Consider the following 26092-nt stretch of genomic DNA (forward strand, 5'->3'; position numbering starts at 1 on the left):
CAGCCATGATGGTCTACAATTAGGTTTGTCAGGTGTCCGGTTTTGAAACGGACAGGCCGGTAATTGTGCAGTGTATCCGGTAAAAAATTTGCGGTAATGCTGGTACTGAGGGGGCGGGCTGCGGACGGTGGCCGGGAGCAGTGAGGAGACAAGTGCTGAGTGGAGGAGAGGATGACCAATCAGAGAACGGTGGGGGCAGAGACCACACCTCGCTGCCGCCGACACCAGAGACTCCTGCAGGGACGGGTTCCGGAGCAGTCTGCCAGGAGATAAGGCAAGAAGAAACACAATTCGGGTTGAGGAGATGATGATATTGGGGGGGGGGTGAGATGATGATGATGATTATGGGGGGGATGATGATGGTGGGGAGGAATGAAATGATGATGGGGGGAAATGAGATGATGATGGGGGGAATGAGATGGTGATGATGATGAGGGTGGTGAGGAGTTGATGAGGGCGGTGGTGGTGTGAGAGGACGATGAGGAAGGGGTGAGAGCATCAGTGGGGGTGAGAGGATGAGGGGGTTGTAAGGGGGGTGAGAGGGAGGATGAGGGGGGTTGCAACAATCTTGCAAGTAGTGGGAGAGAAACATTAAGATGAGTATTGCTCGCCATGTATGACTGCAGGTATGTTATTTATAGATTATCTGACCGTTATGTAATTTTTTCCTAAATTTCACTCCACATGTGCACCAATTTGCTCCATTTCATATTCTATTTTGTAAAACATGCTGGGAGGCTCAGTCCCCAACCCCCTCCCCAGAATATTTTACGAAACAGAATATGAAATGGTGCAAATTGATCGCGGCAAGGAAAGACAAAATTCTTGTCTTCCCTGCCATCGGAAGCGTCATCACGCTTTGCGCGCTTACACACGGCGACTGGGGCCCGCCCCATAAAGGGTTGTGTTGTGGTGCGTGGCGAGCACCACGTAGCGCGCGCTGCAGCCGCCACTGGGGACCTGGCTTTAGAACTGTGCTCTGGATTGCCTGACCAAGCCTGACCATGTGATACCTGGTTCTTGGTAAGGCTGCGGCCAAGGTGACACGATGAAACACATTGCGGCAATGTGTGTGGCCAGTATGAGCAAGCGCCAGACCATGCGCGGAGCTTACCTGCTTGCCAAGCAAGCAAATTTGAATGTGCCGCTTGCTTGCGCCGCCGCGCATGAGCACCTGCACGCTCAGCGCCACCCTGGCCGCAGCCTAAGACGTTATTCAATAAATCATAAACTGGTTAAGCTTGAGTTGAAGAACAATCATTCCGCGTCTCACCTTCATTCTGGCAACATATATAACTAATGTATTTATTGGGAGAAGAAAATATTCCGTCTGTTGCTGTGTAATCATTTTAAAGCAGCAGTTCCACCTGGTCACTTCTGTTTTTCCATTGATTGATTTATGTAAATGGGGGGGGGGGGATCTCCGGATGTACCCGAAAGCTGAAATTAGTGCGGTTCTGCTCCGGTGAACCCAGAGGTTCCAGTCTGTAAAAAAATCTATGTACAATTTTGCTAGGATTGCGGCTTTACAGGAATATTCACAAATCAATACTATAAATCCCTCATTGTTTAAATAAAGGTCCTAACATGCAGGTTACAGTCTTGTAGATAGAGAGGGGGGAGAAAGACAGATAGTCAGGGGGCTACTGTGCAAGGAACACCGAGACATGGGAGAGTTAAAGTGCGCAGAGAGAGCAGGAGATGGGAGAATATTTATTAGACTGCTGGAGAGTAGGAGCTGGGAGGGATGTGGGGAATATTTATTAGACAGCTGGAGAGTAGGAGCTGGGAGAGATGTGGGGAATATTTATTAGACTGCAGGAGAGTAGGAGCTGGGAGGGATGTGGGGAATATTTATTAGACGGCTGGAGAGTAGGAGCTGGGAGGGATGTGGGGAATATTTATTAGACTGCTGGAGAGTAGGAGCTGGGAGGGATGTGGGGAATATTTATTAGACTGCAGGAGAGTAGGAGCTGGGAGGGATGTGGGGAATATTTATTAGACGGCTGGAGAGTAGGAGCTGGGAGGGATGTGGGGAATATTTATTAGACTGCTGGAGAGTAGGAGCTGGGAGGGATGTGGGGAATATTTATTAGACTGCAGGAGAGTAGGAGCTGGGAGGGATGTGGGGAATATTTATTAGACTGCTGGAGAGTAGGAGCTGGGAGAATATTTATTAGACTGCTGGAGAGTAGGAGCTGGGAGAGATGTGGGGAATATTTATTAGACGGCTGGAGAGTAGGAGCTGGGAGGGATGTGGGGAATATTTATTAGACTGCTGGAGAGTAGGAGCTGGGAGGGATGTGGGGAATATTTATTAGACTGCAGGAGAGTAGGAGCTGGGAGGGATGTGGGGAATATTTATTAGACTGCTGGAGAGTAGGAGCTGGGAGAATATTTATTAGACTGCTGGAGAGTAGGAGCTGGGAGAGATGTGGGGAATATTTATTAGACAGCTGGAGAGCAGGAGCTGGGAGAATATTTATTAGACTGCTGGAGAGTAGGAGCTGGGAGAGATGTGGGGAATATTTATTAAACGGCTGGAGAGTAGGAGCTGGGAGGGATGTGGGGAATATTTATTAGACAGCTGGAGAGTAGGAGCTGGGAGAATATTTATTAGACTGCTGGAGAGTAGGAGCTGGGAGAGATGTGGGGAATATTTATTAGACAGCTGGAGAGCAGGAGCTGGGAGAATATTTATTAGACTGCTGGAGAGTAGGAGCTGGGAGAGATGTGGGGAATATTTATTAGACTGTTGGAGAGTAGGAGCTGGGAGAGATGTGGGGAATATTTATTAGACTGCTGGAGAGTAGGAGCTGGGAGATGTGGGGAATATTTATTAGACGGCTGGAGAGTAGGAGCTGGGAGATGTGGGGAATATTTATTAGACTGCTGGAGAGTAGGAGCTGGGAAGGATGTGGGGAATATTTATTAGACTGCTGGAGAGTAGGAGCTGGGAGAGATGTGGGGAATATTTATTAGACTGCTGGAGAGTAGGAGCTGGGAGAGATGTGGGGAATATTTATTAGACTGCTGGAGAGTAGGAGCTGGGAGAGACGTGGGGAATATTTATTAGACTGCTGGAGAGTGGGAGCTGGGAGAGATGTGGGGAATATTTATTAGACTGCTGGAGAGTAGGAGCTGGGAGAGATGTGGGGAATATTTATTAGACGGCTGGAGAGTAGGAGCTGGGAGATGTGGGGAATATTTATTAGACTGCTGGAGAGTAGGAGCTGGCAGGGATGTGGGGAATATTTATTAGACTGCTGGAGAGTAGGAGCTGGCAGGGATGTGGGGAATATTTATTAGACTGCTGGAGAGTAGGAGCTGGGAGAGATGGGGGAATATTTATTAGACTGCTGGAGAGTAGGAGCTGGGAGGGAGTGGGGAATATTTATTAGACTGCTGGAGAGTAGGAGCTGGGAGAGATGTGGGGAATATTTATTAGACTGCTGGAGAGTAGGAGCTGGGAGAATATTTATTAGACTGCAGGAGAGTAGGAGCTGGGAGAGATGTGGGGAATATTTATTAGACTGCTGGAGAGTAGGAGCTGGGAGAGATGTGGGGAATATTTATTAGACTGCTGGAGAGTAGGAGCTGGGAGAATATTTATTAGACTGCAGGAGAGTAGGAGCTGGGAGAGATGTGGGGAATATTTATTAGACTGCGGGAGAGTAGGAGCTGGGAGAGATGTGGGGAATATTTATTAGACTGCTGGAGAGTAGGAGCTGGGAGAATATTTATTAGACTGCAGGAGAGTAGGAGCTGGGAGAGATGTGGGGAATATTTATTAGACTGCTGGAGAGTAGGAGCTGGGAGAGATGTGGGGAATATTTTTTAGACTGCTGGAGAGTGGGAGCTGGGAGAGATGTGGGGAATATTTATTAGACTGCTGGAGAGTGGGAGCTGGGAGAAATGTGGGGAATATTTATTAGACTGCTGGAGAGTGGGAGCTGGGAGAGATGTGGGGAATATTTATTAGACTGCTGGAGAGTGGGAGCTGGGAGAGATGTGGGGAATATTTATTAGACTGGTGGAGAATTGGAGCTGGGAGAGATGTGGGGAATATTTATTAGACTGCTGGAGAGTAGGAGCTGGGAGAGATGTGGGGAATATTTATTAGACTGCTGGAGAGTAGGAGCTGGGAGATATGTGGGGAATATGTATTAGACTGCTGGAGAGTAGGAGCTGGGAGAGATGTGGGGAATATTTATTAGACAGCTGGAGAGTAGGAGCTGGGAGAGATGTGGGGAATATTTATTAGACTGCTGGAGAGTAGGAGCTGGGAGAGATGTGGGGAATATTTATTAGACTGCTGGAGAGTAGGAGCTGGGAGAGATGTGGGGAATATTTATTAGAATGCTGGGGTTGGAAATGTTTGAGTGTAAATCTGTGCAAAAAGGCAGCAGGACTACAACTCCCATCATGCTCTGAGCACATGAAATCACAAGACGTACCTCAGCCTATCAGAGTGCAGAGTGAGAGAGAGGCTTGGAACACACCCGACCTCCATGGTTAAAATCTGGTGCTCCCTGCTCGCGGCTGCACACAATGAACAGGTAGGGAAGTGTGTGGTGTGGTGTGGTGTGGTGTGGTGTGGTGTGGTGTGGTGTGGTGTGGTGTGGTGTGGTGTGGTGTGGTTTATCAATCCTTTTTCAAATAAACTTCATTTTTTTCCTCCCTCCCAGACAGGGTTGTGTCAGCTTTCACCTGTCTGTCGCCTAATCTTTTCCAGCTAATGCACCCAGGTAAGTAGTGCTGTGCAAACCTTGGTGTTCACTTTCTACATACTAATCATTATACAGTGTGGCATCTTCATTATCATTGTATAGATACACTCAATCATTACACTGCACAGCATGCTCATTATTAGTATATAGATACGCAACACCATTATACAGAGCGGCGTGTTCATTCTCCGCATATTATCCCCACACCGCCCCCCCCCCTAATCTCCATAACACAGACTCCCCATACACTCTCCTTTCCGCTCCTCCGACTTTTCACCTTGTAACCTTTGAGGTCTCTTCCCCATTACCCATACTCTGACATCATGCCAACCCACATGAACACAACACTGAGCTGCCAGTAAAACGGATACAGCTTTATTAACCTATAAGTATATTTTTTAAGCAGCAGTCCAAGCTGATGTTTCCCCCCCACCCCACCCCCTTTAGTATGTGCATCCATACAATCCACACAATGATAAGTAATTAGCTTAGTTGCTGATCGATTTGTTCTCCTGTTATCGATCAGCGAAGATTCGGCTCGGGGGTTCACTACATGACTGCAGAGGAGTATTGACTCAGTATCTTTGACTTTGTAAATGGTTGCTATAGAAACAAAAAAAGGCTTTTACATTTGTAACCCCCTCCTTGCCAGGATCTCTTAAAGGAGGGTCACAGGTGTGTGTGTGTGTGTGTGTGAGAGTGATGTGTAACACATTGAGACTCCTCTGTCCTCCAGGAGCCTGGGCTCTGAGAGCTTCTACAGCTCATTTTATACCCCTGAGGATGTCACTATCCTGCCCCTGTAACTGGGCAAGCAGCAGACATCACTGATCAGATCTTCCAGCAGCAAGTTCTGGAACTAGTGAGCGGCTGCTCACCTGACAGGGACTGGTCGGCAACATCACTGGTCACCTGAAATATGTTACATGAAATGAGCTACAAAGAATTGGTTACAGTTAGTTGGGGCCTTTCCTAAACATTAACCTGCTAACTCCCTATTAACCCTTGCTATGGGCAATAGTAGTAATCCCTCTAGGGGGCGTTACACATTATAATACATAAAAAATGTAATTCAGAGTGTGTGTGTGTGTGTGTGTGTGTGTGTGTGTGTGTGTGTGTGTGTGTGTGTGTGTGTTTTCATGGCCACATCAACCCTCCGCTCAATGGCTTATACCAGGGGTGCACAAACTTCTGGAGCTGCGCCCCCCTGCCCGGCAGCCGCACCATTTGTGCGCCCCCTCTCCAAGGACTCTGCGTCAAATGATGCCGCGGGTCATGTGACTTCACGTGACCCTGCTGCGTCATGTGACGCACGTTGCCATGGCGATGCGTCACATGAATATGGCGACGTGTCGCAGAAGACCCGGCAGAGAGCAGGTAAGGGAGTTGGAGCCTCACCCAGCATTTCATTTAAATGCTTTGGGGAAGAGCGTGGGTACTCTGTAACTGCCACGCCCCCCCTAGATATTCTCACGCCCCCCAGTTTGCGCACCGCTGGCTTATCCTACGCCGCACCTTGTAACTTAATCCACTCTCACAGGGTTTTATTCTACCAAATGTACCAAAATTGTCCTTGTATGTATGCATGTCTTTATTTATATTGCGCCATTAATGTACATAGCGCTTCACAGTAGCAATACATGTGACAATCATAAATAACAATGTAAATAACAGCTCATGGGAATAAGTGCCTCAGACATAAAAGTAACATTTAGTTAGAGGAGTCCCTGCTCCGAGGAGCTTACAATCTAATTGGTAGGTAGGAAGAACGTACAATGACAGTAGGAGGGCATTCTGGAAAGTGCGTCTGCAGGGGGCCAAGCTATATGTATCATGTCTCGAGTATTATTCACGGTGCTACTCGTATGCAAGTGTCTTAAGGTAGGTCTTAAAGGTGGATAAGAGGGTGCAAAATTAGGCCTGCTGCCTCCAGCTCCCTAATTGCATTCTCTAACACCTCATGAAACGTTATATTGAACAGATCCAACCCCAGGTCAGCAAGGTGAAACCCATCTGACCTATAAAAACCCACGTTTCCAGACTCAAATTCTGAATGTGCAACCACCAGACATTCCAATTGCCAAATATGTTTACCAATTACGTTATTGATCTTACACCTATCCGCTCAATTGGCCTTGTATCCCGAGCACCTCGCCGCACCCCTCCGAACACCATTTGAGACCAAATCAACTAGCCCCTGAAACTTAACCTGTAACTGCGCAAGATCCCTCTAAATTGAATTAATTAAATCCAATGACGGAGCTGACACCACATCGGTGTTCCTTAAATGGACTAGGATCGCCCACAGTGGCTTCCTATACCTTGGAAAAATTAACAACTCTGGCAACAACTGCCGCCACGTCATGCCCCTCTTACCCCACCAAAGCAACTCTGCTTGTTCCTTCCTTTGTCTTAAGGGCAAACCTGCCGCGTAGTCCTCACCAGGCCTTCCAACATTTTTGGCATGAGCGGCCTCCCATGCCGCGAGGCTGACAATCTCCATAATCCCACCACTGCTCTCCGAACCCTAAAGGTTTTTGATACATCTTCCAATCCCAATACTGTACTTTCAGTAAAAATAACACGTCCACCATTTTCTTTTCCCACTGACCCTCCAGTTGGTCCCTTAACCCTTATTCTCAACATAAAACTCAGCGCAGCACCCACACTATCTTATACCTCGCCCTTTTCCTGAGCCAACCCTACATATTCCTCCCAAGCTGCCACATGCGCTCTCCACATACCTGGAGTGACAGAACCCGCTCTGGAGGACACTGCTGACTGCACTGCACCATGTCTGGCTCCAGCTTTCTGAACTCAAATCAGCTATAAGCTGGACAAAGAAACAGCAATCCTGTTAGCCACCCCAGAACCTAACCTCACTGCTAGCTAGCTGCTCGCCCCACGGCTCCACTGCCACCACAAAGGGAAACGGCTCCAGAAAAGTCAAATTCCTAACATGCCCCGTCTTCTCCTAGAGGGCCGGCCGCGCCGCTGCACTCATGACCCCAGAAAGAACACCCCATAACTCACTGATCCAGCCGAATTATTAGTGAATAGATGGAGCACCTTATTATCCAACGCCGGGGCCTCCATGGGGTCCTCTCGTTATGGGAATCCAAGAAACCTTTCCAAACCCCTACATTTATACGGACATCCAAGACATCACTAGCATTATAATACAAATATGGACTTTTGTTTATGGGATATAAATAATATATGTTCCCATTAGGAATCCCAGCAAAGGATTTTGGGACTGACATGAATCTTGATGGATATTATGGCAAGAGAGGATATATTAGATACCTGATGATAAATATGTATGTTATAAAATGGAAGATGTATTTGTATATGCACCACCCTGAGGAAGATCCCCCTGTGGGATCGAAACGTTGGAGTTATGTGCTGTATTTAATACATTTATTTTCATTCACCTGAGTGCTGTCTCCCTTTTTGCTGCTATGCGGTAATGTATACTTTTTTTGAATATATATATATATATGATTTTTTTTTTTTACGTGTAGCTGTTGGTTACCATATAGTTCTGCAAGCTGTTGTGGGTAGAAAAGTATTTAGATGTAAGGTAAATATCTTAAAATATATAGGCCTCTGGGACACTGAGTGATTGCTGGGGATTATTAAGTGGTGAACCTATTGGTTCAGGGTAATCGGGTGATGTGGGATGACGCAAGTGCATACAGGCAGAAGAAATGTTTTCGCTTGATTGCGCCTGCGTGACCCAAAGTATGAAGTCAGGCGCCGTATCAAGAGGGTATATAAAGAGACGGCATGCAGAGTGCCGCTGATAGGACTATGGAAAGGACAGAGTGAGATCCGGGGCGCTAGTCCAGGGTTTGAGTGAAGCTTTCACGATCAGGTGGAGGTGTGGTCTCATATGATTGTATAGTGATTACTACAGTATTCTGTTAATACATTTTATAGATTTTTTTTTTTTTTTTTTTTTTTCATATCGGAGTACTGGAACTTCTTGATAGTTTTTAAGATTATTTGGCTATTCTTGTGGTGAGAGAATCTGTCCCTTGTCACCCTCCTTATTCAAGATCTCTCTCTTCTCTTTCTCTCTCTTTCTTTTCTCTTTCTTTTCTCTCTCTTCCTCTCCTCTCTCTTCCTCTTCTCTCTCACTCTTCTCTCTCTCCATCTCCTGCTCTTCCAGATGTGTATCCGCTTCAGACCAGCTGAACTCTCTGCTGGCTTCCTATTAATTTCCGTATAAACTACAAAATGATCCTCCTTTCTTTGGCTCTACACCTCCCATATATCTCAACTCTGATCTCTTGTCTCTTGCACCTTTTACCTCAACATCCTTCTCCCATCAAAAAACTTTTTACTAATCTCTCCCTACCTATGGAATATTCTTCAAGCATCTTCACTTTACACATTCAAAGCCCAGCTGATAATCTACCTCTTTAAAAGAATCATCTCGTTAAACGTTCTACGCCTCTTGAATGAACTCTAGATGCACTTGCCCTCCCCTGACTACACTTCTAATAATGCACTTTTACTCCTACTGTGATTTTGACAGCAATAATCAAGGTTACAGTCCATTATAGGACCTTCATCAGAGCTCCGCTCACCACGCTGCCCTTGATGATGGTCCCTTCGGGGACCATAACGTTGGTTATTGCTGTTTGGATAATGCAGTCTTTTGATGGGATTTTCTGCAATGCTGTGCCTTCTTCATAGAACCTGGTTTTGGGTAAAGTATTTCTGTATTATATTTTTTTTGACCCATTCACTTGATTTTATATCTTTAACTTGTCCCTTTTATTCTTGTACTTTTCCATCTATTTTCAAACTAGTTATTATTTGACCAATTCTTAAGAGTAACACCCTAAACCCTACCTTCCCTTCTAACTATTGCCCGGCTCACTCTTGCCTTTTGCTTCTAAACCTTGAACAAATTATTTCTCCATGTATACTTCACTTTCTCAACTCCCATACCCTACTTGACCCTCTCTAATCAGGCTTCTGCACAGCATCCTCAACAGAAAGGGCACTTACCAAGGAAGCTAACGACCTTCATTTTGCCACATCTCTCCAATGCTGAGGTGTGCGCTTTATGTATGTACAGTGGTGTGAAAAAGAAAGTACACCCTCTTTTTGAATTCTATGGTTTTACATATCAGAACATAACAATCATGTGTTCCTTAGCAGGTCTTAAAATTAGGTAAATACCTCAGATGAACAACACATGACATATTACACCGTGTCATGATTTATTTAACAAAATAAAGCCAAAATGGAGAAGCCATGTGTGAAAAACTAAGTACACCTTATGATTCAATAGCTTGTAGAACCACCTTTAGCAGCAATAACTTGAAGTAATCGTTTTCTTTGACTTTCAGTCTCTCACATCATTGTGGAGGAATTTTGGCCCACTCTTCTTTACAACGTTGCTTCAGTTCATTGAGGTTTGTGGGCATTTGTTTATGCACAGCTCTCTTAAGGTCCAGCCACAGCATTTCAATCGGGTTGAGGTCTGGACTTTGACTGGGCCATTGCAACAACTTGATTCTTTTCTTTTTCAGCCATTCTGTTGTAGATTTGCTGGTTTGCTTGGGATCATTGTCCTGTTGCATGACCCAATTTCGGCCAAGCTTTAGCTGTCGGACAGATGGCCTCACATTTGACTCTAGAGTACTTTGGTATACAGAGGAGTTCATGGTCGACTCAATGACTGCAAGGTTCCCAGGTCCTGTGGGTGCAAAACAAGCCCAAATCACCCCTCCACCACTGTGCTTGACAGTTGGTATGAGGTGTTTGTACTGATATGCTGTTTGGTTTTCGCCAAACGTGGCGCTGTGCATTATGGCCAAACATCTCCACGTTGATCTCGTCTGTCCAAAGGACATTGTTCCAGAAGTCTTGTGGTTTGTTCAAATGCAACTTTGCAAACCTGAGCTGTTATGCCATGTTCTTTTTAGAGAGAATAGGCTTTCTCCTGGCAACCCTTCCAAACAAACTATACTTTTTCCGTCTTTTTCTAATTGTACTGTCATGAACTTTAACATTTAACATGCTAACTGAGGCCTGTAGAGTCTGAGATGTAACTCTTGGGTATTTTGCAATTTCTCTGAGCATTGCATGCTCTGACCTTGGAGTGAATTTGCTGGGATGTCTACTCCTGGGAAGATTGGCAACTGTCTTAAATGTTTTCCACTTTTGAATAATCTTTCTCACTGCAGAATGATGGACTTTAAATTATTTGGAAATTTGTCTTATAACTCTTCCCAGATTGATGGGCAGCAACAATTGCTTCTCTAAGATCATTGCTGATGTCTTTCCTCCTTGGCATTGTGTTAACACACACCTGAATGCTCCAGACCAGCAAACTGCTAAAATTTAGGCTTTTATAGATGTGGTCACACTTGCTAAGTAGCAGACAGGTGCTGCTAATCAAATGCCCTTGATTAATTGATCATCAGCATCTTAATTCCTATGGAAGCAGTAAGGGTGTACTTAGTTTTTCACACATAGCGTCTCCATTTTGGCTTTGTTTGTTAAATCATGACATTGTGTATTATGTCATGTGTTGTTGTTCATCTGAGGTTGTATTTACCTAATTTTTAGACCTGCTAAGGAACAGATGATTGTTATTATGTCCTGATATGTAAAACCATGGAATTCAAAGAGGGTGTCCTTTCTTTTTCACACAACTGTATGTATGTACATAACCAATAAAAAGTTTATTTGTATAAAAAAGTTTGTTTGTAAAACTGTGCATACATTATTTAGAATTCAACAAAAAGTGAGGTTATTGGTAGGGGGTGAATACGTCTGCAAACAAACGTGCGTACGGTGGTTTTCAGACGTATTCGCCCCCTATCAATAGTCTCACTTTTTGCTGAATTATAAATAATGTATGCACAGTTTTACAAACAAACTTTTTTTTGTTTAATATAAAGCTGTAGTGGTTAAACAAAATACTGTTCTATGAGGATATGGTAAAATGTCAGCAAAGGAAATATGCAACCAGTAAATTTAATTTTGCACAAGTATTCTGCCCCCTAAGTCAGTAGAAATAATAACTTTATTTCAGATAGTGCTTTTCTCTCAATGGGACTGAAAGCGCGTCACAATCACAGCACAGTGCGCGCTACGCAGCACATAGCATTGTTACAGACACAGTCCCTGCCCCGTAGAGCTTACAATCTATGATTTTGTTGCCTGAGGCACAGTGAGATAAAGGGATTTGCCCAAGGTCACGAGGACCTGACACAGAGAGTTGAACCAGGTTCCCCTGATTCAAACTCTGTCTTCCCACCAGTACTTGGTAGAAGCCCCTTTTTGCAGCAATTACTGGCGAGTCTTTTTGAATAGGTCGCTACCAGCTTTGCACAGTCGGATGGTGAAATGTTTATGGGAAAATGGATCTAGTTCTGATTAGTGTGTTGGGGATTGTTGATGGACGGCAATCTTAGTCTCACCATAAATGTTCCATTAGATTAAAGTCAGGATTTTGACTGGGCCACTTCTTCAACCACTTGAGTGTGGCTTTGGCTTTGTGCTTCGGGTCATTGTCCTGCTGAAATGTGAATTTCCTCCCCAGTTTCAGAGTCTTGGCTGAACTGGAACAGGTTTTGCTCAAGGATTCGCCTGGGTTTTGCACCATCCATTCTCCCCTCTCTCCTGACAAGCTTCCATGCAGCCTAGGACATTTGGTTGCGGCCATTTTCCCGTGACCAAATGAGCACAGCACTTCGCTGTGACTCACCCCACTGCTGGGACATGTTGCCATCGGCTACTTCACCGCTAAGGTAACTGTCTAAACGCCCTACCCTAAGCCTAAAAACCCCTACCCCAACAGCTACAACGCCTTCAATTAACCTCCTAACCCGTAAAACCTACCTTAAAAGCGTCCGACAGCGGGGATTCCAGCGGCGGGGTCGGCTGTGGTGCAGGGTCCGTCTGCGGCCGACCGCCAGCAGCAACTTGGTCGCGGCGAACCAGCCACGGCCTAATATTCCATTCCACTTCCCAGTCCCCGCTGAAGAGAAGCTTGCCCATAACATGTTGCCACCACCATGCTTGACAGTTTGGGTGGTAATGAGTCGGTGTTTACACATCAACAATAAGCCTGTCCCTACACAAAGCTGGACTGTATGGACTGTATGGACGGGTGACAAGAACGAAGACATTACACACACACACACATGCGGAAAAAGGTTTTGTGATCAGACGAGACAACAATTGAACTTGTTGGTCTAAATTCCAAGCGTCACATCTGACGCAAGCCCAACACTGCACATTAAACCACTTTATATGCTTTGGCCACATTAAATGGTATCCAGCTGTTTAATTTGGGCAGTCAAACATACAGTACAAACAAGAAATAGAAAATAATTCTAATTGTTCAATATCCTGAAGACTTATTATCTGACCAGCAATTTAATGATTTTGTTTTCTCAGTTTCATCTTGTGAATCATGGCCCAAGTGATCCCGAAACGCGGCCGTCCAGTGCGGCTTTCACCCACCACAAGACAGAACCGGCGTAAGGAATCCATTAAGAAATCGCACGCCAGTCGTATCAATCTTGGAGGTGCTTTCGATGAATGGATGGCTTTAAAAGATGAGAAGGGTTTCATGATGCATGAAGAGTTAGCATTTTACCTAATTAATACTTTAAGGTACGAATTTCACATTTATTATCGCACTTATATATTCGTTTATTTATGTAATAAACTATATTAGGGTTTTTCTAAGTCCAGGAGTGCCTACATTCATTTTTGCTTGTATTCCAGTTTCTTGCCGATTACACCCACGTGTGTGTGTGTGTGTGTGTGTGTGTGTGTGTGTGTGTGTGTGTGTGTGTGTGTATCTACAGTATATCTGTCATACAATCAAATGTTCATTTTTTTTTAAATACTGTATAAGAATCGTGTAGATAAAAATGTATGGTTTTGTTAAATTCTTTAACATTTTTATTTCATTTGTTTTCCAGGAAATTTGAAGCACTGCAGCAAGATGGTAAGTTAACTATATTTTATTTATCATTATCACAGTATTACAATTTTTTTTCCTTTTTTATTGTTGTTGTTTTTTTTTCTTCATGTTAATAGTTAAACCAACAGGACCTGGATTAATCAACAACTCAGCGGAACTATCACAAGATATAAATATGACGGAGTCTGCAGATGGTATTAAACAGGAAGAAAGTGATTTCTCTGTTGGCTCAGAGCAAGTTATAGAGGTTTCTGACACGCCACCGTTGGAAACACACAGTGTGAAAGAATGTGTTCCCGGACCCAGTGGAATACCTTCCCCAACAAGTCCACAAGTACAAAGAGGGCCGTTGACCGTAACTTCTAAACCATTAGCAACATACATGATGAGACCTGTTTTGAGAAGTAACACGTGAGTGACAGTTTTTTGTAACTATTTTTGAAAAAATATTTGACTGATATTGTTACTTTTGCAATTCATGTTTTAAATATATATATATATATATATATTTTTAGCTGCAAAATTGAGGAAACGGATGATGAATATAATTCAGAAGATTATGATGACCCTTTGACGCCAGAACAGTATGTATGAGCAGGGCCGCCAACAGAAATATTGGGGCCCAGGACAAATTAAAGGAGCATGGTTTCCCCCTTCCCCCACCAGAATGACATGAGGGCCTGGAAAGGGTAGTTGTGGGCCTGGAAGGGGTAGTTGTGGGCCTGGAAGGGGTAGTTGTAGGCCTGGAAGGGGTAGTTGTGGGCCTGGAAGGGGTAGTTGTGGGCCTGGAAGGGGTAGTTGTGGGCCTGGAAGGGGTAGTTGTGGGCCTGGAAGGGGTAGTTGTGGGCCTGGAAGGGGAAGTTGTGGGCCTGGAAGGGGAAGTTATGGACCTGGGAGGGAGGAGGATGGGTAGGGAGAGGGGGTAGGAGGAGGTGGGAAATAGAAATAGAGTGAGATAAGGAGAAGGGAAGAGGACGGGGAAAGAGGGAGGACGGGAAGGAGGAAGGAGAGAGGATGCGGGGAGGGGGTTGGGATGGGGGGGGGGAAAGAGGAAAGAGTGACACACAGGAGGGCTGCTCTGGAGCACTGTGACCTACGTAAGTTGCCTCTAGATCTTTGTGCTGGAAGGTGCACACAGAGGAGCCTCCCTTCCACCTGTCTACAGCAGGAGTGCACAAACTTTTCTTGCTGCCTCCTCTCTTCCGTTCTTGCTCACCCCTTACCTCATGTTCGGCGTCAAATGACTTTGCGGGGTTGTGTGACGTCACGTGACCCACAGCGTCATTTGATGTCACGTTCCCATGGCAACGGTTCATGTGGCGTGACGTCATTTGACGCCGCGTTGCCATGGGGACGTGTCCTGAGCCGGCTGAATCTCGGTAAGTAGAGGTTGCAGAGGCCTTGCGCGGTCCCCTGGCATTTAATTTAAATGCCTTGGGGAAGAGCGTGGGACCTCTGCAACCACCCACGCCCCCCCCCCCCCCCCAAAAAAATCTCACACCCCTGTTCTACAGCATGCTGTTTTTGACAGGTACCTCCGAGAACACCTTCCAGGAGGACGTCTCTGGATCAGGACACATGGTAGGATTGCAAGCACGGGGCCCAAGCCCCTTTACACACCGGGCCCAGGACGGGTCCTGGCTGTTGTTCACCCCCCCAGCCCCCTCTGTCGGCAGCCCTGTGTATTATAATCAAAATAAGTCTCATCAATGTTATTTACTATAATATTTGAAATACCTTTCTATATATTTTTCTATTTTCAAAAGGATGCATCTACTAGACACTACGCTGGAGGATAGAGATCCGGATTTTGTCATTAGTGATGAAGACTCTGATGAGGACTCTGATGAGGACATGTCAGACTTATCCCCACCCCCCCCAAAAGAGTACTCTAAGTACTCATACCTACATTCAGATGTTCAGCAATTTGCAAAGATGAAATGCCACATTGTCTATGAGGAATGTTTGGTGGTTCTTCTGCGCATGGCTTTCCCAAGATGTTTCCATAAACCGTGTGATGAAGAAGTAATCATTACTGTGAAGACCGTGAGCACAGCAGCTCATGTGTTCGTAACATGTGCAAGTGGGCACCTGTGGGAGTGGTGGTCCCAGCCACTTCTGCAGAAATCTCCACTTGCCAATTTCATGTTGTCTTCTGCCATAGTGCTAAGCGGCAACAATTTTGCCAAGATTGCATTATTCTTCAAATTTCTAAACCTGTCATGTGTAGGACCAACTGCTTTTAATTCTTTTCAAAGACATTACATCGTGCCTTCCGTCAGCAAGTACTGGGCCAACATGCAGCAGGACATTTTAGGCAAATTCAGCAGGCCCATTACTATTATGGGGGATGGAAAAAACAATAGTCCTGGACACAGTGCAAAGTTCCTGACCTACACGTTCATGGAGTATGAGACCAAGGAGATTGTGGACGTCAATGTAGTGGATGTAAGAGAAGCCCATGGAACGTCGGCAAACATGGAGCTGATAGGTTTCCAGAGAGGTTTGCAGCACCTCCTTAATAATGGCGTTACGGTGACCGAGATTGTGACAGATTCTCACATCCAAATATTGGCTTTTCTTGGTAAGTTGGCTATATGGACATATATACTCTTTGCGTTCATAGATAAACTTGTAACATTCATGAAAGCTTTGTATTTTTTTTTAAAGGTAAAAATTACCCTCAGATAAAGCACCAAATTGATATGTGGCATGCTAGCAAGGCTTTGTGTAACAGACTGCTAAAGGTACGTTCTACGCTTTAATTTTTTTTATGCAACCATATAAAGTATTATTTTTTAGGACCATGCTTTATCTTTTATTACAGGCTGCAAAATGTAAAAACAATATGGATTTGCTGCCGTGGATTGACTATATTATCAATCATTTCTGGTATTCATGTTCCACGTGCCATGGAGATGTCATTGTTCTTGAGGTATGCTTACCAGATATACATTTGAGTATTTATTACTTACAAATACTTGGTTTAATGTCTACATACTTTATCCACAGTCTTGCTGGCGAGGTATCCTCTATCACACTATCAATGTACATGAATGGCCTACAACTATACCCGGAGAGGTTAATAAATGTGAGCATGATCCCATCGAAGGGCAAGAACAGAATTGGCTGAAACTCGAGTCACCCTCACACAGCGCATTGGCTGAAGTTGTGAACAATAAGTGGATAATGCGCAAGCTTCCCTATTTTACAAATGCTCGGTATGACTAGCATAAAAATAATTAATACCAGGACGAATGTTTTGTGAGGCAATTGTAAAATATCCTTGGTGCTATCTTACAGGTCAACAAGGGAACTGGAGTCTTATCACAGTCATTTACTGTACACGGCAAAGAAGATGGCTTTTGAGTAAGTTTGTTTTGTTTAATTTATAACCAAAACCCCCAAATAATGAGTGATTTATTGTATTTTTTTTTCTGGACATCTTCCCATGGCAGCATACACTATAGGATAATGCCCCTCTTATTGGAAAACCAGGAAAAGCATCTTCCATCAAATCTGCTAGAACTAAAAGCAGTACAAAGGGCCCAGAAGCTTTCCAATACCAGATAAGAGGTGGCTGTATAAAAATAGAATCAGACAACAGGTCAGTTGTCAAGTATATAGCCAAGCAAGGAGGAACCAGGAGCAGAAAGCTGATGAACCTCACAGCAGAAATCCTCTTTTGGGCAGAACGCCACTTGTCGGGAATTACAGCCATACATATCCCAGTATTAGAAAATGTCACAGCAGACTTTCTAAGTCGGAACATCATACACTCAGGAGAATGGGCATTAGATCCACAGGTGCTTCAAGAACTGGTAGAGCGATGGGGTCAGCCAGACATAGATCTCATGGCGACACATCAGAACCGCAAGGTAAGGAACTACTGTGCCAGACAGTTTCATCCAAGCGCACAAGGTACAGATGCTCTCAGTTTCAAATGGCACTTCAAGTTGGCATACCTGTTCCCTCCAATTCCCCTAAATCCGAAAACAATCAGGAAAATCAGGGAAGACCAAGCAGAGATGATATTCATAGCACCATACTGGCCAAGAAGGCTTCGGTTCACACACTTGGTAAATATGGCAGTAGATACACCATGGCACATACCAGATCGCAAAGGGCTAATGCGACAGGGTCCAATATGTCATCCGAATGCCAAACAATGGGCCTTGACGGCATGGCGATTGAGCGGGAAACATTGAGACTGAAGGGTTGTTCAGACAAAACAATCCAGACCCTTTTACAAGCAAGGAAAAGTTCCAAATCGAAAGTATACCATAGAATCTGGCTTTGCTTTCGCGATTGGTGTGAAAAAGAAAAAGAAAATTTCCTTTCACCTAGAATTGTATCTATAGTGGAGTTCCTGAAAAAGGGATTTGAGAAAGGTCTCAGTCTCAGCTCATTGAAAGTACAGGTGTCTGCACTATCAGCCTTGTTGGCAAGAAATCTGGCATTGGAAAGATTTGATCATCAGGTTCTTGCAGGCAGTTAAAAGATTAGGGCCTCAAATCAAGAACAGGGTACCTACATGGGACTTGTTCCTAGTATTGGATGTACTAACAGCACCTCCATTTGAACCTATACAGGAGATAGGCTTAAAATGGTTATCATCGAAAATGGCGTTTTTGATAGCAATCACCTCAGCAAGGAGAGTGGGAGAACTACAGGCTCTATCAGCCAAGGAACCATTCCTAGTCATACATCAAGACAAGGCAGTTCTCAGACCAGTGCATCAATTCCTGCCAAAGGTTGTATCACAGTTCCATATGGATCAAGAAATTGTGATTCCGTCATTCTGTCCAGAACCAAAGAACAAGAAAGAAGAAAGAGTACACAAATTAGACGTTGTAAGATGTCTAAAAGTGTACCTGGAAAGGATGCGAGATATCAGAAAGTCAGACAGACTATTCATCATACCAGAGGGACCGAAGAAAGGTCAAGCAGCATCAAAGACAACAATTTCCCAGTGGATAGTGTCTTGTATTATAAAGGCTTATGAAAGCAAAGGACAAGATAAACCTTTGAACATTAAAGCTCATTCTACAAGGGCCATGTCTACTTCATGGGCATTTAAAGCCCAGGCTACACCAGGACAGATATGCAAAGCGGCAGTCTGGTCCTCATTCAATACATTCTTGAAATACTACAGACTAGACATACAATCATCAGCTCACGCAAGCTTTGGTCGTAGAGTGTTAGAATCTGTAGTAATATAAAGTGTTAAGTGTATTAATAAAGGTCAAACTGATAAGGCATTAACTGGTGGTGTTTATTCTGGTGTATCCCTCCCTAAAATTTTCACTGCTTGGGTATGTCCCAAAGGTGCCCACTGCCAGGGTGATCAGGAAAGAAGAAAATTTAAAACAACTTACCGTAATTTTCTTTTCCTGGAACCGTGGCAGTGGGCACATAGGCATTAGACATATACAGGGAGGGCAACTATGTGCCCACTGCCATGGTTCCAGGAAAAGAAAATTACGGTAAGTTGTTTTAAATTTTCTTCTTCCCTCCCAATTGTGAGAGGTAGGAATTGCTACTGTGTTTAGGTGCCCTATTTTCTGTGCCTTCATTTGGAATCTGAATCGTTTTGAAAGATGTCTCGGGCTCTAGTACAACCAGACAATGTTAAAGACGCTAAGACAAGTGCTCCACAAATTTGCTCCTCGCTAAGAAATGCACAAAATTGAAGTTCAGTAAGGAATGTGGCTTGTTACCACATCATTATGTGGCTCAAAAATGCAGGCCTTGCATCAAGAATGATCTTTTCTGATCCCTTTTTGCTGGAGTCGGTCTCAGTATATGACTTTGTGCCATCAGTCTTTAATGTAGACTGCATTGATTATTGGTTATTCTTGCTGATCGAGGACCCAAAAAACTACCCTGATGGACGGCTGGTTAGCGTTATGAGACCCTATGGAAAGCAAAATGGAAGCTACATGTAATAAAAAATATTATGGACACAGAAGCAGGCCAGGCCAGGACACTCGGGCTTTTGGATGCAGAGCGTGGAGCAAGATTATCCCTCGGGAACATGTAGAAGATTGTTACAGACGTGACTAGCTTCCTTGAAACTTGCAATAGATTTCTATTGTGACTGTTCTAGTAATGTTATTTGAAGCCTGACGAAAAGGCTTGAGGCCCTGAAATGTTGCTTATTTGCAAATATGTGCCCTGACGTTTCTGTAAGCTAGAAACTTTGAGAAACATTTTTATCAAAATTAAGAACTTTAAAAAGAAGCCACAAGGATCATGTGAGTTTACTTTTAAATACTTACAGTATTATTTTGCTGAGTGCTAGTCCAACCTCAAACAAACGTGTTAAAAGCTTTTCTCCTACCGGTGTGGGTGCAGGACCTGAGCACCAGATCACAACAGTTGTGAAGAACAGCTGAGTGGGTGAGTGCAAGTTGAACTTCGTTCTTTTTGGGACACCAAAAATGTGGTTACCCAAAGGTTGTACAAACATTCAAAAGGATGGAGAAGTGACAGATGATCATCTTATTTTAACATTTCACTTTTGAGGCTTACAAATCGGATCCATTTGGGGGTACACGTTCACATGTGGTGTTCTCGCCTAACTGAAGCGGCACATTCCATGGTGGTTTAATTTATAAAGGCAGTGGAAAGATTAAAACCAGTAGTTTGACAATCGATAATGCCAGGAGACTTTGGACATTTTCAGAGTCCAGACATTACACTTGTTGAACAGAAGAATTTAGGAAGACGGACAGTTTCTTTTTTGGACTCTTAAGGCAGGTTTTAAAGCTGAATAACCATTACATCTAGGTGGATAACAGAATGCATTTGTCTGGAATATAGGCAAGTGAACCCCCAAAGTTTTGAATAATGGGTGCGAGGAATGTTTGTCATACAACAGCCTTTTATTCAGGTCCCAAACACAGGGACCGCACACCAAACTTTATACAACATTGTAATGTTTCTTTATTTCTCAATTGTATGCGCTTCTATGAATGCCCACTCTTATATTTCCCTCCGAGTGTTCTCTTGGTTGCTTAACTCTTCTGAGATCTGGTCCCCATTCGTTCTTCTGGTCGAAATATCCCTCTGTATTATCCCGGTAATGCAAGCCCATTGGGACTCCTAGCGGGACCTGGCCAAGGGACGCTAATACCTTTTTGGTCTTTGCGGTAACTGCCACTTCCCTGCAGCCGGAGTGGACTGTTAATGCAGATCCACGGTTAGAGCCGATTCGCCGGCACACGGGAGTCCTCGTTATGGAGGCCCGCTGTAGCATACCATTTGCATACTTCAAAGCTTATATTGGACTCCCTTAATCTTCTTATGCCTGACTTAAAAGGGCTATCCCTATCTACAACCTGATAAAAAGGGAGGCCTGGTCTGTGCTATTACTTTATAAACATTACTTATCCACTCTCCTGAGGCTCTTCTACTCTGTTCTCCTTGAACCTAACCTCGAACATCCCCTCCCTTTTTATATACACTTTGTGATGTTATGACCCATGACCATATAGGGTGGGGTCCGGTAGACGCTAACCTTTTAAAGGGGGTGGGGAGTGTTTACATGTATTATATTTATCTTACTACCATTTTTTAAGCTTTAATATTATACTGGTGCCCCTTTTGTATTTCTTATTTAGGATTATGATTTGGTTTTGAAATAACTCGATGCTACAAAGTACAGGGGTTCCTGAAAGGATATTCTCTCTGTGATGATAGGGGCAGCCAGGCACAGCACATTACATGTTAAGCCCACTGCTTGCTCATACCTGTCAAGATGGCGACCGAAGTATTGGATTAGAATGGCTGTCTAAGTGTAGCCAAAATGGCTGCCAAGCATGGTTCATATGTGTTCCCTAAGTTAGTCATCTCTAACGACACTTTTTATTTGGTGTTTTTTGTTCACTATGCATTTTCTGTAGGATTCATTGTATGTTGGGCCCGTGACCCACTTAGTGAGGCCAGCATACAATGAATCCAAAGACTGTCCATTACATTGGGCCAGGTGCAGTGTTTAGACAAAGAGGAGTTGAGCTGGAAGTGCTTTCCTGATGGGAGAGTGTACACTTAAAGCCGGAGTCTTCCCTCCCCAGTAGTAAGGCATCTTGCCCTCTGGGAGGTTTGGAGTTGAAACCGGAGAGCAATGCCTGTTTCTAGCCCCGTCGGCTCATACCCTATTGGCCAGTTCATATTGCCCCGACCTTGGGGACATTCTTCAGCAATGTACCAGCTACCAAGTCCTGTTTGGTACATTGAGGATAAGCCCCTTGCCTCTGATTTCATTCAGTGAAAACAAATTCTTCCCTGATTGGTTGGCACCCGGTTTTCCATGTTTTCAGATAGAGGCCGGGGTCCATATAAGCCGATCGGAGTTCCACACTCATTCATGGTTGACCTCTGTGTCATCGACAAACTGGAAATCCAAATAGTGACCCGAGATGCTGTGATCCCTCGTAACTGGTATAGCCTGAGACTGATGGATTGTGGAGACATCCTGGCTAAACTAGCTTCGGCAGCACCTAGTCAGCTTGGAGTCACCATAACCTAGTTTCTGGTGAGTTATGACTGCTTCTGTTGCTCAGTTGGCTCCGGACCGAATTAACCTTGTTTATTTAACGCCTTCATTCTGTCTGGTGATTGTGATACTGTTATAAAAGTTTAATCTCCCGAGACACAATTGTGTGCTGGTACCTACCTTTTAGGATGAGGGGGCATATTCCCATAGCATGTGCTGCCATGGGAGGCTGCAGGAAAATAACATAACATTAAAGTAAATGCTCTTTGTTTGTTTTTTTAGGAACAATGCATATCTGACTCACACCCTTTTAACAGCCATCGACTATAATCATCACCTTGGTCGTAAATATTTGCTGAACCCTGATGGATCTAAACGGTAAGAATGAACATATGAATTTGAGGACTAACCATTTTACAGGCTGAGTTTAAGCATATCAAACACAGAGAATGAAGGTTCCATGTTACATAAACAATTCTCTTTTCTTGCAGACATAGAAAATACTACTCAAAAAAGAGGAAGCGCTGGACTTCTGTGCCGCTGAAATGTGCCAAAACCTATGCCTACATTCCAGTTATTATGAATGACATCCTCCAGAGAAGACTGTCTGACAATGTACCAATTAATAGAGCAGCGCAACGAGGTGGAGATGATCCTCACAATACAATTCAAAACTGTGCATCTGTGCAATGTCCCAGTGTCAAGATCGAGCAGCGCAAACCGAAAATGTTTCCAAGATCACAACACAGTCAGGACAAAGCATAGTCTAAAATATCGATACAATGCGGAATAAACTTGAAAGGACAATGGTAGCTCTCCCATGGATTCTAATCGCATTTAATAAGCTTTGATAGCTTATTATCATAGCTGTATGGAATCTTACCCTAAAACTTGACATTTATTTTAATTTACCAATTATATTTAATTGTTTGTTTTTAGTCAACTGTTAAGTTTGTATGGGGTACAGAAATAAGAAGGGCCTTCGGTCACCCGTGAGGGACAGCAGCTATCCATCAGTCATGAGCTCATCAAAGTGAATTTTAGAAGCTTTATCTCTCGTAGGCTGTTATTTTCTCCATTGTCAGTATGTGCCCGACTTTATTTTTTATTTTAAATATGTACTTCTGGTATCAATTGCTTGTTCCAGCAAGTGGCTATACAGCATCTAACAGTGAAAAAAATTATATTATTAACGTATAAGATATTCTAAGCAGTCATGTAGAAGAGACAACCAAGAGTCAGTGTGGCAAGCACGGGACAAGACCACCAGGTGTGAGAGAGCCGTGCTGTCCACACCCACGAAAACATAACACAGAATTGGTGCCATTGATGGCGTTCGTACGCACAGGGGCAATGTACCATCCGAACAGCATCTTATAGGCATTTTCTTTGGTAACTGAGGAGAGAGGTAAATGTTGCTGCCTAACAGATGTCATTCGATTCCTCCAGCTCTGGGTTCATCCAACTCTACCTCCCACTTTAGCATATACTGTATGGGCATTTATTCTCTGGCGATGTATTCAAAAGTAGTTGGTAAATCAGGGAAATCAGCTGCTTCTCACGATCTAGAATCATCTACGCCTTCAAAATAGGTGGCAGTGGCCGGGAAATTATTGTCATGAGAAAATGATTAACTTGCAGATACCTGAAAATCTCTTTCAAAGGTAGTTCTTTATTCTCATGGAGGTCTGGAAACCTTATGATCTGTGGCCCCGCCATGCCTGGAAAGAAGGCTGCACCCACCCAGGAGCAAATTTAGCTTTGTGAAACTAATTCCTAAATTCTTGAAGGAACGTTGAAGCCTAAATGTATGATTATCCCAGAGGTCGAGGAGATGTTTTATCGTTGGACAGGACAGCGAGGACCCATGCCAAATATTCTTTTCCAACCACATTAGTTAATTATTGTTGGTAAGGGAGCTGATAGCATTCACTATGTCGACCCAGCTTCTTGTGTTGTTGTTAGAATTACAAAGAAGCAGCTGGGCCAGCTGAGATGCCTGCAAATATTTCAATTGATTTGGAATTGCCAATCCATCCACTGGTGGGACTCCATCCTAGCTCTCCTACCTCCCCATATAAATCTGGTTATGCTTCACTGCATATCCTTTTTCAATGTTCGCCACTGGGATCGGGAGTGTATGTAACATGTACAGTAGTCTGGGCAGCAGATTCATTGAGACCAAAGCTATTCTGCAATCCAGGAAATGCAGTATCTATTCTATGTTTCTAAGTTGGTCTTTAAGAGCCTCATGGGTGTGGGATAGTTTGTCCTGTCCAGTGGTGGAAGGATTTTGTCAGATTTATCCACAGATAGGGAAGGGAGTCTTTCTGCCATGATACATTGAAGTTATATTCAGCAGTTTGATCAGGTTTTCCAGAAGATTGATATTTAGGTTCAGCAATTTTGACTGATGTTAAAACCAGAGAGTGATCCAAATGGACATTTTGTAGTCATTGTTCCTTATTGGGATACCTTATCAAGACTGAGCCATCCTGTAAGTGAATAGCGTGGATATTATGCATGGTGAATGTACCTCTCAATTTTCTGGCTAGCACTGTATTTGCTTTGTTGCTGTGCTCATAAAATGTTAGGGAATCCCAGCACATGGCTTATTCTGTCTTTTAGATTGACATACATTGAGTTTTGCCTGGACTAATATTTTCTGTTAAAAGTGGCCACCCTAATGTCTTTCCTTCTACTAGTTTAGATCGAGTGAGCGTGCATTGATGCCTTGCAGTATGTGCTTTTTCCTGTATTAGGCCACTAATTATTTCCCCTCAGAAGAAAGACTTATGTGCCTCCCAAAAGGGTATGGAATTTCTGGGGAGCTATTTGTATCGGAAGAAAAACTTCAGATACGCCACAAGCTGCTGCACAACCTCTGGGGCACATAATAATGATGTGTATAATCGACATTTGGGGGTGGCGGAAGAGTCAACCGCAAGATTGGAGATGGATATCAATCCTGGCGTGGTGTGACCATGTGAGAATGGAAATACAAGCCTGAGCTAACTGAAAAAACAGACCTGCATCTATGTGAAACAAATTGATGTGAGAGTAGGCGTTGTAATGTGTGGAAAAAAATGTGTAGTCCTGGGCCGTAGGGTAAAGTGTTCTCCAGCGGAATCGGACATTTGGTCGCAACCATCTAGCCGTGACCAGGTCTTTGGATGTGGAAGGACCCTTCCTCGCCACCGGACACTCATCACTGGCAGCATTGCCAAGGAAAGTTAATTGAAGGGGTTTTAGCGGTTAGGGGGTTAATAGCGTTAAGATTTGGAGCTTTTAGGCTATGGGGTTAAGGTTAGGGACTTACCTTGGCGGCGAAGCGCCCCGGCGGAGAGATGTTCCTTCGGCGGGGTGAGTGGTGGCTAAACACTGGCTGAGATTTGGTTGCGGCAAAATGGCCACGACCACATGTCCTATGCCGTTCTCCAGATATCCAGAGCCGCAAATCCTTCATATGGTCTAAAAGAATTTTCGGGTCTTTGGGCGTTTTCCAGCCGGTTAGTGTTACTTCCCCTCCCGACCTATATCTAGTAAGGTCTGTCAAAGTCACCCCCAACAATCATGGTGCCTCTCGCCATGTCTCAGTGTGGGGAAAAATTGACCAAAAAAGGGGCCCTTTGCTTCGTTTGGTGCATGTAGGTTGGCCAATGTGACTTGCCCCTCAGAGAAATAAATCTGCCCTGCGTATCCTTAACCGCCTCTGGTTTGAAGGGAAGGGTGTTATTAAAGATTGCTACTGTTTTTTTCAGAGGCGGATGAAAGAAAAACCTGTGATAATTGTTTGTGAAAATATAATATATGCTAAAGACCAGCGCTAACAAGTATATACCAAATAAAACCTCAAAATGTAATATAATATACAAATATGTTGTTAATAAAGTGCAA

General features: G+C 44.0%; 1 protein-coding gene across 3 annotated transcripts; it reads left to right on the plus strand.

Moving 5' to 3' along the window:
* The first annotated feature begins 4459 nt into the window (after window positions 1-4459).
* On the plus strand, window positions 4460-26092 carry LOC142497859 (uncharacterized). 3 transcript variants are annotated; one of them, XM_075606241.1, is made up of 14 exons: window positions 4460-4559; window positions 4689-4748; window positions 12301-12508; window positions 13161-13379; window positions 13694-13719; window positions 13812-14106; window positions 14211-14279; window positions 15462-16279; window positions 16366-16442; window positions 16523-16630; window positions 16708-16916; window positions 16999-17064; window positions 22478-22573; window positions 22687-26092. In XM_075606241.1, the coding sequence occupies exons 4-14, from the start codon at window positions 13177-13179 to the stop codon at window positions 22958-22960; spliced, it is 2241 nt and encodes a 746-aa protein (XP_075462356.1). In that variant the 5' UTR covers window positions 4460-4559; window positions 4689-4748; window positions 12301-12508; window positions 13161-13176; the 3' UTR covers window positions 22961-26092. The 3 variants fall into 3 exon arrangements, with proteins under 3 accessions (XP_075462356.1, XP_075462354.1, XP_075462355.1); XM_075606239.1 differs by lacking the exon at window positions 12301-12508; XM_075606240.1 differs by lacking the exon at window positions 12301-12508 and having other exon boundaries at window positions 4499-4559; window positions 4693-4748.

Source organism: Ascaphus truei, chromosome 6, assembly GCF_040206685.1.
Source record: "Ascaphus truei isolate aAscTru1 chromosome 6, aAscTru1.hap1, whole genome shotgun sequence".
Taxonomy (NCBI): domain Eukaryota; kingdom Metazoa; phylum Chordata; class Amphibia; order Anura; family Ascaphidae; genus Ascaphus; species Ascaphus truei.

Excerpts from the sequence above, each read along its gene's own strand:
- LOC142497859 (XM_075606241.1), top strand. The coding sequence starts at position 13,177 with ATGGCCCAAGTGATCCCGAAACGCGGCCGTCCAGTGCGGCTTTCACCC. Across the intron at positions 17,065-22,477 it reads GCAAAGAAGATGGCTTTTGA|GAACAATGCATATCTGACTC; the intron begins GTAAGTTTGTTT and ends TTGTTTTTTTAG. Across the intron at positions 22,574-22,686 it reads AACCCTGATGGATCTAAACG|ACATAGAAAATACTACTCAA; the intron begins GTAAGAATGAAC and ends CTTTTCTTGCAG.